This window comes from Amblyraja radiata, chromosome 5, assembly GCF_010909765.2.
Source record: "Amblyraja radiata isolate CabotCenter1 chromosome 5, sAmbRad1.1.pri, whole genome shotgun sequence".
In the NCBI taxonomy this organism is placed as follows: domain Eukaryota; kingdom Metazoa; phylum Chordata; class Chondrichthyes; order Rajiformes; family Rajidae; genus Amblyraja; species Amblyraja radiata.
The window spans coordinates 35,961,248-35,974,631 of NC_045960.1; the positions used below are offsets into that span (position 1 = coordinate 35,961,248).

At 41.5% G+C, this 13,384-nt stretch overlaps 1 protein-coding gene across 1 annotated transcript in view; it reads right to left on the bottom strand.

Annotated features, from left to right (window-relative positions):
- The window catches only part of LOC116973185 (NADP-dependent malic enzyme-like), a 371,473-nt gene that overhangs the window by 147,200 nt on the left and 210,889 nt on the right, over positions 1 to 13,384 (bottom strand). Inside the window, exon 6 of the mRNA XM_033021003.1 lies at positions 7,184 to 7,287. Coding sequence (XP_032876894.1) covers positions 7,184 to 7,287 — 104 coding nt within the window. The remainder of the gene's footprint in view (positions 1 to 7,183; positions 7,288 to 13,384) is intronic.

A 13,384-nucleotide genomic window follows, 5' to 3' on the forward strand; every position in this document is an offset into this window, starting at 1 on the left:
TTTATGATGGATGAAGGTAATGGTTGTGGAATTTGTATAAACACATATTTCATTTTCAGCTTTCATTCTGCCAAGGGAACCTCATAATTTGCCAGCTTTAGCTAATGTTTCAAGCACATTTGATTTAGATCATTTTCTGATCAGTTCATACCAAATCCATTTAAGATGCCTGAACCACGAAAAGTGGCTTACTTTAGGAAACAAAGCCATTGTGGTTAATCCATCTCCTTATTCTTCATTAATCTTCATTTAATGAAAATGATTTTGTCCCTGATCTTCAAATAAAATGGAACTTGATTATAAACATCTAAACCATATGCCCTATTAAAAAGTTGTTGTATTTATTTCTATCAAAGAGCTCTTAAAACTCAAAAGCTCATAACAACACCACATTTATCTATCTGTGCATAGTTGTAACAATATTAGCACCCTCCTTCATAGAGATGGGGTTTATTTCACAAGAGTAGCCCTGGAGATATGCTGCTGATTATAACATTCCTATAAAAATATACTATTGTGAGCAAACAGACCAGAAAATGTTCAAGAACATGCAGCCTGAGGAAAGATGGTCTGAGAAGGAACAGGGAACCAAGCAGGGGAAAGGAGGCAGGCAGGTGCTTGGGGAAATCTCCAAGTGATCTCACCCCAAAACCTGTGGTGGTAAATGGTGTGGGTGAGCGTGTCTTTGGGGCGTCCAGCCAGAGCCAAGGTCAGAACACTGGGGGTGTCACAACTCCACGAGGGGGAAGAGCAAGAGTGCAATAGTGGGAAGGTAGTGGGTGGTGAGGAGGGACAGACAGGCCCTTGTGCGGCCAAGGATGTGAGCCCAGCCTGGTCCCAGGGTCAACTTACTCACTGAGCTGTTGCCAAGCAGCTGAAGTCAGAGGTCGTGGTCCACATCGGTACTAATCACATGAGTAAAGAGAAGAGAGTGGGCTGACCTTATTTAGTGTACGATCATGCGTGGCATGGAAAAAATGAACACTTACTGTCTTTCTCCCAAAATAGATGATTCTATAACTAGTGGAGTTAGGCTTAAAGTGTGAGGGGGGATAGAATGTAGAACATAGAACAGTACTGCACAAGAACAGGCCCTTCAGCCCACAATGTCCGTGCTGAACATGATGCCAAGACTATCACCTACCTGTCCATTCCCTGCATATCCATAGGCCTAGTCAAAAGTATTTTTAATTCCAATAACGTATCTGTTCAACCACCACCCCCAGCAGCACATTCCAGGCACTCATTGCCCTTTGTGTAAAAAATCTATTTAACAGGGGTACCTTTTTTTTAACTCCGTGTAGCCTGTATCTGAAATAAACTCCAAAGGAAGTGATGGAAGTAGATACAATTATGGCTCTAAAGAGACATTTGGACAGATATATGGATAAGAAGAGTTTGGAGGAATGTGGGCCAAATGAAGACAATATGGGACTCATCCAGTGTACCAATGTGGTCGGCATGGACGCAGTGGGTGAAAGGGACCATCTCCATTCTTTATAACCAGGCAGGTTTCTAGAGCAGCAGGTCCATGGGTTTGAGAGACAGTCTGACTGTAACTTTCATATAATGGTTAGTAAGCTTGCAGATAACACCAAGATTGCTGGGATCACAGATTGTGAGGAAGGCAGTCAAAGTATACAATGGGTTATGGGTCAGCTACAGATATAAGTGGAGACATCGCAGAGGGACTTTAATCTAACCAAGTGTGAGGTGTTGCACTTTCGAAGGTGGGGAATATATACAATTAATGGCAATACCCTTAATAGCATTGTTGTATGGAGGGATCTCAGGATCCAAGTCCATAACTCCCTGAAAATGGCAACATAAGTAGAGTGAATACTAAAGAAGGCATATGTAGGATGGACACAAAATGCTGGAGTAACTCAGCGGGACAGGCTTCATCTCTGGAGAGATGGAATGGGTGATGTTTTGTGTCGAGACCCTTCTTCAGACTGGTTAGGGATAAGGGAAATGAGTGATATGAACAATGATGTGGAGAGATAAAGAACAATGAATGAAAGATATGCAAAAAAGTAGCGATGATAAAGGAAACAGGCCATTGTTAAAGGGCCTTTTCACGGGGCGAGTTGACGCAAGATGTCACCAGAGTGAAGAGGTCGTGGTCCAGCACGAGTCTCGCACGATATAACGGCAGTAGATAAAGAGTTCCCACGGTACTCGGCATTTATGTTATTCGTGCGAGTGACTTGGCCGTTTCCCGAGCTGTCGCGTTAAATCTTGAATGAACATCGTGAACTACACGTGACACAAATGATGTAACTTTTTTTTTCACACACTATATATATCCTCCCTTGGTTGAATCGGCTCATTTGGAGACATGCCTTTACGAAATCATTTCGAGTACAGGATGTTGGTTTTTTTCATTGACGCGCTGCATGCAGCTGCCCACTATGTGCATCGAAAAAGCTTGCTTGAAGGCAGAAGGGAGAGATTAATTAAAAAGAGAATTAAGAGGAAGTCTCACTGGGTGAAGCCCATCTTTCAACGGAGAGCTCAATTTGGACAATATGAGCAACTGCTTAATGTGCTGTGCGAAGAGGATACAAGTGCATTCAAAAACTTTGTCAGAATTTCACCCGAGCTCTTTAATGAGTTAAAGAATAATTTGGGACCTCTGCTGAAGAAGACTGACACTGTAATGAGAAAAGCACTGGAACCAGGGTTGCGCATAGCAATCACCCTCCGCTACTTGGCCTCAGGCGATTCTTATACTGCGACTTTTTTACTTTGCAGCTGCAGGGCAGACAGACAGACTTATAAGAGAAGTTTAAGTTAACTGCAAACACAGCACTTTTACATCAATAGCAATGTATGTTTTTAAATCTTGGATAACATTAAATGGTTCTCCTCTTGATGAACTTATATATCGTTATATAAACTCACATGAGCACTCGGGAAACTCGGCAGCCTTCGTCTCCAGCAGGTTCCTTTTTCTCTCCCTGTTTCTATAATCCTCTCTGGATTTATCGTACAGAATCTCGTTAAATTGGAACCATTCTACAAGTTCCCCCTCTTGTTCCCTGGTGAAGTTATATGACTTTACCTTCTGCCATCTTCCCTTTACGTCTGTAGAGGCTATTCCTACAACGGCTACTGGGGAGGCAATCTGAATTGCACCTTGCTCACCCTCTCCCTGCTCCAAGGAGCCCACAGGCAGTGTTATCTGTGGCATCTCCTGTTGCCTCTCCACCTGTCTCTCTTGCTGCGTCTCCTCCTCATTCTCCTGCATGGCAAAAACATCTCTGACCCGCTTTACCCCCTTCCTTTGAGATTTTCTGGGAGCCATCTCTGCAAGTGTTCCTGTTAAAAAGATTATCCAACAATGACAATTAGGTGGGACGTCCTCGAAGGACACATGTTCCCATGTGTCCTTTTGAGACCACCTTTTTTAGTCACCCTCTGTCCCCTCTGTCCAGCTTCCGGGTTTACCGTTCGCAGGAGTTCCCACGCGCTATATCTCTAAAATCTGAAGTTATGTAATGTCTAAAGGAACTGCAGACGCTGGTTAATGCTGGTTAATATGCACAGAAGGACACAAAATGTTGGTGTAACTCAGCAGGTAAGTCAGATCTGGGAAGAAAAGCATAAAAAGTTGGAGTAAGTCAGCGGGTCAGGCATCATCTCTGGAGAAAAAGAATAGGTGACGATTCGAATCGGAGCCCTTCTTCAGACATCCTAATCGGAATTGAGTCTGAAGATGTGTCTCGTCCCGAAACATCAGCTTTTTTTCTCCAGAGATGCTGCTTGACTCGCTGAGTTACTCCAGCTTTTTGTGTCTGTCTTCGGTTTAAACCAGCATGTGCAGTTCACTCCTTACACGGGTCTCTGCACAACATTGATTGGTAGCGTTCCGGACCCCTGGACCCGAGGACTCCGACCTGTATCTCTCAAAGAAGTACATGTGAAAAATATCTCACGGACCATAAAAATGCGTAACCTTTCAGTAAAGTCCCTTTTAAAGTCCCTTTTAAAGATTATAGTTATTTTCTTGAATCTCATTAACATAACTCATGAATAAGTTGATGTCCATATGCGGATGTAAATCTTTATTTTTATTTATTTTTTAAATTCAATCCCACTGAAGATAATTTGTAATCACCTTCTGTCCCCTCTGTCCAGCTTCCGGGTTCACCGTTCGCAGGAGTTCCCACGGTACCCGCAAGAGTTATTACGGATATCGCACGGATATCGCACTGGCCACTACGTTCATATAATGTTGCAATACTCAACCACAAGTGTACAAGTCACTCTTGGAGAAATTCAAATTTTATTGAATTTTCTCCCGAGTGACCAAGTTACACGATGACCTGCCGTTAGCGCTACGGTGGTCCACGGTGGTCCACGAATGCCGCACTGTTATCGCACGAGGTTCCCACGATGTTGAACTCTGGTTAACTCTTGCGTCAAGTCGCCCCGTGTAAAGGTGCCATTAGGGTGAAGGGTTTGTAGGGTGAAAACGAGAAGCTACTGCGTCTTGGGTGGGGGAGGGATAGAGAGAGAGAGAGAGAGAGAGAGAGAGAGAGAGGGAACGCCGGGGCTACCTGAAGTGAGATAAATCAATTTTCATACCTCTGGGCTGTGAGCTGCCCTAGTGAAGGCATATGGAATATTTGCCTTTATTGTTTGGAACACTGAGTACAAGTCATAATGCAGCTTTATAGGACTTTGGTTAGGCCATATTTGGAATACTGTGTGCAGTTCAGGCTGTCCTTATACAGGAAGGATATGGAGTCTTTGGAAAGGATGCATAGGTTTACCAGAATGATGTCTGGATTAGGGACAGATGTCTGGATTATCTGTCGGGTCTCCGTTGTCGTTGGGGCCTAGCACCGTGGAGCGGCCTCCAACCTGAACGACCCGGGGGCTCGGGAGACTGCGCTGCGGACTACTCACCATCGTGGGGCTGGCCGGCCTCGGAACGTGGAGAGTGGCGGTGACTCACTGCTGCGACTCGACTCCTGGGGCTCGGAGGCTCCAGCAACGCAGCCGCAGGTCCGGTGGACTGGGACATCGGGAGCTCGCGGGTCCGGGGGGAGAGAGAGACCGCTTCCCGGAGCTCCCGCAACGCGACTTCTCCAGCCCGTGTCGCGGGGTTGGAACGACCCGGAGCGGGGAAGTACATCACCCGGCACGGCTTCATGGCCGTGGGATATTACAGCGCCCGCCGGGGGCTCCAACTTCGAGACTTCTAGACCGGGAGCGGGGCCGTAAATCGCCCGGCACGGCCTAAAATGGCCGTGGGACTTATCATCGCCCGCCTGGGGCTTGGACATCGGTAGAGACATGGAGAGCAGGGGAGAGAAAATACTTTTGCCTTCCATCACAGTGGGTTCACTGTGATGGATGTTTGTGTGAACTTAATTGTGTGTATGTCTGTAGGACATTGTTTTTGTTTGTATGGCTGTGGAAACAAAATTTCGTTTGAGTCTCACTGGGGCTCAAATGACAAATAAATTTGTATTGTATTGGGAGGTTTATGGGATATTAGCTACAGGGAGACATTGGAAAGACTTGGATTCTTTTTTCCTGTTTTTTGCTGGAGTTGAGCAAAGAACTCAGAAAATATATAAAATTATGAGGGGCATTAATAAACAGTCAAAAGCTATTTCCTAGATGGAAATATCAAATACTAATGGGCATAGCTTTAAGGTGAGAGAGGGAAAGTTTAAAGGAGATGTGCTGGGCAAGTTAAGAGTTTATAGTGGCATTTACGAGTTATTTTGGATTGACTTGGATAGGAAGGGTTTAGAAGGATAATGGCCAAATGCAAGAAAATGGAACTTGCTTAGATGAGGCATCTTGGCTGGCATGGACAATTTTGGCCGGAGGGGCTGTTTTTGTGCTGTATGACTCTAGCTCATTGGCAGATGGATATGCAGGGAATGGAGGGATATGGATTATGTGCAGGCAGAAGAGATGGTCTTGGCATCATGTTCGGCACAGACATTGTTGGTCGAAGGGCCTGTACCTGTGCTATACTGTTCTATACAAAAACAGAAAATGCTGGAAACATTCAGCGGGTCAGGTGTCATCTGTGCAAAGGGAAACAGCTCAAATTTCAGCTCCAGGACCATTCATCAGAATTAACAAAGAGAAAATAAGTTAGTTTTAGGTAGCAGCAAAGAAATGTGGGAGGAATGGGTGGATAAAGAGAATCTCTCTCATGGGTCAAGACCAGAGGCAGTTAAGCAACAGATAAAATCAGATTAAGCTTTCTTAATGTGATCCTAATGGAAACACTGTGGGATGTGCCCAGCAGGTCAGACTGGATAATAAGGAAAGGAACAAATCCAGAATTGAAAGCAGCACATTGGTGGGACGGTAATCATCCACAAAGGTGATCACTTTCAGACATAAATGGTCTGGAGCACTTTTAAAATGACCTTGTGTCAATCTCCACAATAGATTTTTGTGTGAAATGTTTAAACAGCAGCAAAAGGCCAGCTGCAACCAATTCAAATGCCAATAAAGTCATATTTTGTATTTTCCAGAATTTGTATTTCTCGCTTTCCAAATTAAAGAGACCTCCTGTTTTGCACAGATTTCAATTACTTTAATGCGTGTTCCCGAAAATAAATAAAAATAATTATTGCAGTGTTATTAAATATTAGCAAAGCCAGAGAGGCAACAAGCCATCATGGATCAGTGGGGAAGGCCGACCTGATGAAAAATGTAATTAAATAGACCCCAATGGGACTGAAAAATTAATAAACCAGAATAGTTTTAATACACTTTGCAATGTACTTTTGAAACATCAGATTCAGCGGATTAAGTCTTTGCACCCACATTAAGATTCTGTTCCAATGCACAGGAATCTGTGGGTGAGAAACAGAGCGATGAGTACATTTTCCTCCACATTAAACAGACTATAATGGAATGGAATGTGTATGAAAAAACTCCTCCAAGGACCAATTAAATTACACAGACAGAATGGGAAAAAACATGTTTCAAAAGACTTCACACAATTCTGGAAAATAGGTCTGGAAAGCTTCAGGTCAAATCCCAGAAGTAACACACCCAAGTGATAAATATGCAAAATTTATGAGACAAGAAATAGCTACACTTAGAGAGACAATTCAGAGGGAACCAAAGCAATAGAATAATATTGTACACTCATCTTTTCAAAAGGAAATGCATGCCATATGCAAAATATACAAACCTCTCAGTCACAGCTTGCATAAACTCGTCCACAAGATCATCATATGCTTGGCCTCTCATTCTTTTGTGTCTTAATCCAATGTAGAGAGGATCTTTCAGCAATTCCTGCCAGAGGACAGAGAAAAAGTTTTAGTTTCAAATCAAAAGATTTTCAAAAAAACACAACAGGCCATTTTGTTTCTGTTAAAGAACACATTTATTGTTCAGGCATCACTGAACAAATAGAAAATATACATTTCTTTGAGTACCAGCACAGGCACTGACCTCTCTGCCATTGAAATGATCGATAGGAGGTGCTGCCTCAAAACAGCAGCCAATATCATCAAAGATCCACACCACCCTGGCCACATCTCCCTTCAGTCCTACATCAGGAATGTGGTACTGGAGTCTGAAAACAGTAGTAGCTTCATCCCAACAAAACATCAGGCTCTGAACACTACAAAACATTAACTCAACCATGGACTGTCTTTGGACTTTTTTTGTGCTATTACTGTTTTTGTTTTTGTATTTTGTGCTTATTATATATTAGCCATTGTATTTTGCCATGTTCTGTTGCCCTGGTATTTCATTGTTCCTTATCGGTACATATGACAATTAAACATTCTTGTCTCTTAGGTAGACAATCTTGACCCTCAGGTCTCTTTGAAGGCATGACTGATAAGGAATTGAGGCATTAATTCTGAATGTTCAGACAGTCACAAAGTGCCATGGGCTTTTCAAATGATTTTCAATTAGACAGTAAATCCAAATTTAAAAAAAAGTTCAGATGTTGGAAATCAGAAATATTAACAGCGTATAGAAAGATAAAGTAATATTTAAGGTCAGAGATCCTTCATCAGAACTAAAGGATCGTTAAACTACAAAACACATACTAAACTATGGACTGTCAGAATTGAACACTATTGAACACAAAGGACCTACAATGCTACCACTTTCCGCAGTTGCAGCCTGAGCAGTTGACTGTTTTCAGCACTTTCAGATTTTATTTATAATGTCACACCATTTTCTACAGCATTGTAGAGATTAGCAGCTTATTTCAGAGACCAATGAAGCCCTGGGACAAAGACTACTGTATTTCCTTCACATAATATTCTTGAGAAATCAAAATATCTTCAAAGCGAATTTTCTCCATAACCTGGGGCCCGCAGCATTTCAATCTTAAAAATCAAATGTGCCATTCAACAGGTCATGCCCCAACAAAGAAGACCACAGGAGGAACTCAGTGGGTTGAGCAGCCTCTATGCAGGCATAGGGTTAATGAACACTTTGTCGAGACAGCACATCAGGACTGTTTTTGTTCCGTATTCGAGCAATTGCAGTCTCATGGCTCCAGGTCCCTGCTCAGCCTGTGTTTCCTCTCACACACTTCACTTAATTCCTGCAATGTTCCTTCCTGCCTTTTAAACTTAACCTAGCTTCCCACTAAATGCATCCATCTTATTGGCCTCAACTCTTCCACATTGAAGTCCTACATTTTCACCAGAGTAATGAATAAAATATCCATATTATGCTTCCCTTCAAAGTACCATGCTACCCAGCAACTGGAAAGCAGCTAAATTTGGATCCAACAATTTTTGACATTGCAATTCTGAGGCAGTCTTGTGCTTTAAATACATTATTTCAACTTGATTTTCCATAACTGCAATGTTTATCAAAGCAGGCAATCATATTGCTAGAACAATGACAGGAGACAATGTGCATGAACTCAATGGTAAGAGAACCCGAAATATTATCAGCTAACTCAAGTGAAAACTAGTTGAGGTACTTCTGTGTTTCCGATGCGTTTTTAATTTTGGTTTAAACTAAAACTTCAGTCATTAGATGTAGCATTCGGTTTGAAATCATTGTGGAACTAGCAGGTTGACAACTTCTTCAAATAAATTCAGTCAGCAACAGCCAGTATGACACATTGGCCAAAGGTAACCCTCCCTTCTGAAATCAGATGGTTGGGAGTTTCCAATTCTACTGTTGGGCATAAACATGTAATTTAGGCCAATCTGGACATGTTAATAGACCTGAGGTTTCCCCCTCTTTCACCCTTCACAGAGAGCGGTCACGATGGCGCAGCAGTTGAGTTGCTGCCTTACAGCAAATGCAGTGCATTTGTACGTTCTCCCCGTGACCTGCTTGGGTTTTCTCCGAGATCTTCGGTTTCCTCCCACACTTCAAAGATGTACAGGTTTGTAGGCAAATTGGCTTGGTAAAAATGTAAAAATTGTCCATAGTGGGTGTAGGATAGCGTTAGTGTGCGGGGATCGCTAGTCGGCGCGGACCCGGTGGGCCGAAGGGCCTGTTTCCGCGCTGTATCTCTAAACGCTTCTGTAAGAAAGCTGAAGCACAATGCAACATTTCTTCAGTTCTGGAGCTTGTAATCATAGATTGGAGATAAGGTCTATAATGGAGATATAGTCTATAAGGTCTGATGTTGTACCACCGAGTTAAAAAGAAACTGGATGAGAGGCCGTATTGCAATTTTGTACATTAATCTCAGCATTTAGAATTACCATTCAATTGACTCAGTTTCCGAATTACGCATACAGAGTTGAACAATTTGCTGATTCAAACATCTGTTAACCATAATCCAGTGCAAAATGTTGCACTTTAGGCATGCTTTAACCCAAAGACAAATATTAGAAAGAAAAACTGTCATCCCAGTGAAGAGGATAGTAGATTACATTTCCTAAACTTTGAAATGGCATTGTCCCAGAGTATAAATCGATGACTATCATTCTCATCCAAAATGAAAGATTGAAAGAAATATCCCCAGTAACAGTGGAATCAAATAAGTGACTCACATCAATACTCAAAAAGCAAGAGGCTACTCAACAACTTAATCACAAGGGAATCACTGGTTGTCAATTTACACAGGTCCATAATTTTGTCATTTAGTACAAATTCAACAAAGTTGCTCCTCATTTCCAACAGAGTACATTTATAAATCAATCTCATCCATCTAATCCCGACAGAACATCTGCAATAAATAGGTTCACTGGAGAATTTGGATTAGTTCTGCTCAAATCTACAAGGTGAAAGGCAAAGTGTTCCAACACCGAATACCTGCTTTAATCTTTTGGAATACCATTAATTTGTGGAATGTCATCTGCTGCTGTCAAGCGAACACTTGTGAACTAATGTACTAAGCAAGTCATTTACTTTTAAAGGATAATTTGCCCTTCACAGCACAGCAGAATAAAGGGTAAGACAACTCATATTTTGTTACAAGGGAGGGGAAAAAAGCATTATAATAGACAAGAACCAGACTCTCAGGCTACGTAAGAAAAATATCTCCATAGGCAATTTGTTTTCATTCTTTGAGAGTCTTAATGTGAAGATCCTGAACAACTGCAGAAATGAAGGCTTTTCTAATCCTCCTGTTCAGAACAAGAGGGAAAATTATACCTTCAGTTCTTCAAATCTGATTCTGGCAATTGAATGTTGTTCCCAAATGTTTTAAAAGAAAACGTAATCCTAACCTATCAGATAGAAAAGATAACACACTCAAGCAACCGGTTTTCCAGTTGAATTGGAATAATTGGAAAGATTTTCGTCTCACATAATAGTTAAGGATTTTTTTTTAATGTTTACCATTCCATCATAAAACCAGCAATTAAATCAGCAGAATAATCTTAACTTGGCAAATGCCAGTAATTTGATGAACATGGTAAACGGTGTAAAATTACTGTGAAGTGAATTAATAAGACAAAGAAGAAATGGACTAATAAAAGAACAACCAATTAAAAATAAAAACATGAAAAGGGTAAGGCAGTTAACAAGAAGACAGTACAGGCATAGATAGGCCACTTAAGTAGAAGAGAGTTTATGGAGGATGTATCATGGATTTTTCAATAGTCTGATTTGCCCAGATAGCATGCAACACAAAGCTCTTCACTGTATTCAATGATTCACTGAATGATCTTCCTACACGTTACAATAATAAACCAATACCAATATTAAACAGAGGACATTGATGTGGTGGCTGCATAAATGTAAAGAGGAGGCCCCAGACAGGACATAAAGCAGATCATTTACCTGCCTGAATGGGAACCTTTTTAAATTGCTGAAGGAAATAAACACAGAAATTGTTAGAACGTTAGTCACAATTTATCCAATCTTCTCGGAATAAAGTGGCAATGACAATGGACTGCAAATTATTTGCCTTTATTAAAGGGCATGGAGGGAACAGAATATATTTGGCCATTACAGATAAGTCTGTTCAATGGCAGTGGGTAAGCTTTTAAATAATAATCAAAAAGAAAATTAGTAGACACTCAGATAACCAAAGTAAATATGTACAGAGTACGTATGTTCTCCCCGTGACCTGCCTGCGTTTTCTCTGAGATCTCCGGTTTCCTCCCACACTCCAAAGACATACAAGTTTGTTGGTTAATTGGCTTGGTATAATTGTAAATTGTCCGTAGTGCGGGTAGGATAGTGTAAGTGCGCGGGGATCGCTGGTTGGTGTAGACTCTGTGTGCCGAATGGCCTGTTTCCATGCTGTATCTCTAAACTAATATGCGACTCTGGGTCAAATTTAGTTCCATTACGTTTCTGCATACCCAAAATATTTTGCCACCTTGAAGGCTTTTTAAAAATAAAAATTGATGGTTATAAAGGCAAAAAGTTAAAAACTCCTAATAGTGTATTGAATATATAAAATTGGTTCAACCCTTATACCAAGCTCCAACTCCTTACATACAAACATGCAATTTGTGAATTTCTACAAAACAATATACACTGAGATAACATCTCACCCTTTGGCTTTAATGTTCTAAAATGCATTTTTCTTCCCATGTAACCCGTTAGGGATGACTATTAAAGTTAATTTGTTGAGTGCATTCCATTTCTTTCTTAGGCTGTCTATCAGGATCAGTTGCTTCCATTCTTATTGTGTGGGATTTTAAGTGGCTGATGATGTGAATGTGAGAACTAGAGGTCATAAGGTCATAAATGATAGGAGTAGAATTAGGCCATTCGGCCCATCAAGTCTACTACGCCATTCAATCATGGCTGATCTATCTCTCCTAACCCCATTCTCCTGCCTTCTCCCCATTAGCTCTGACATCCATACTAATCAAGAATCAAGTTCAAGTGAGTTTATTCTCATGTGTCCCTGATAGGACAATGAAATTCTTGCTTTGCTTCAGCACACAGAACATAGTAGGCATTTACGACAAAACAGATCAGAGTGTCCATATACCATAATATAAATATATACACACATGAATAAATAAACTGATAAAGTGTAAATAACTGATAATAGGTTATTAATAATCAGAGTTTTGACCGAGCCAGGTTTAATAGCCTGATGGCTGTGGGGAAGTAGCTATTCCTGAACGTGGTTCTTGCAGTCTTCAGGCTCCTGTACCTTCTACCTGAAGGTAGCAGGGAGATGAGTGTGTGGCCAGGATGGTGTGGGTCTTTGATGATACTGCCAGCCTTTTTGAGGCAGCGACTGCGATAAATTCCCTCGATGGAAGGAAGGTCAGAGCCGATGATGGACTGGGCAGTATTTACTACTTTTACTATTATCTCTGCCTTAAAAATATCCACTGACTTGGCCTCCATAGCCTTCTGTGGCAAAGAATTTCACAGATTCACCAACCACTGACCAAATAAATTTCTCCTCATCTCCTTCCTAAAAGAACATCCTTTAATTCTCAGGCTATGACTTCTAGTCCAAGACTATCACACAGATGGTGGCTGACATGTAGGCAGATAGTTTGCGAGGTGGTCTACCCCTTCCGCTGTCCATGTTGAGTCTCCATGTGCTGCCAGTGCATGGGCTCAATACCATTCCAAATGGTTCCAAAGCCCAGCGATCCTTGAAGTGTAACTAGAGCCTCAATGCTGGGAATGCCAACGTTACTTTTCCAGTAAGTGTGGAAGATTTTGCAAAAATGCGGTATTTCCCATTGCCTTGATTACTTTTTGTAAATAGCCTGGGTCTCAGAAGCATATAAGAAGTCATGATCATGAGGGGAACAAGTGGGGTAAATGCACAGCATCTATTGCCCAGAGTAGGGGAATCAAGAACCAGAGGATATAGGTTTAAGGTGAGAGGGGAAAGATTTAATAGGAATCTGAGGGGCAATTTTTTACTTGAAGGGCGGTAGATATATGGAATGAGCTGCCAGGAGAGGCGGTTGAGGCAGATACTAATCACAATGTTCAAAAAAATGTTTGGATAGGTTCATTGAAAGGA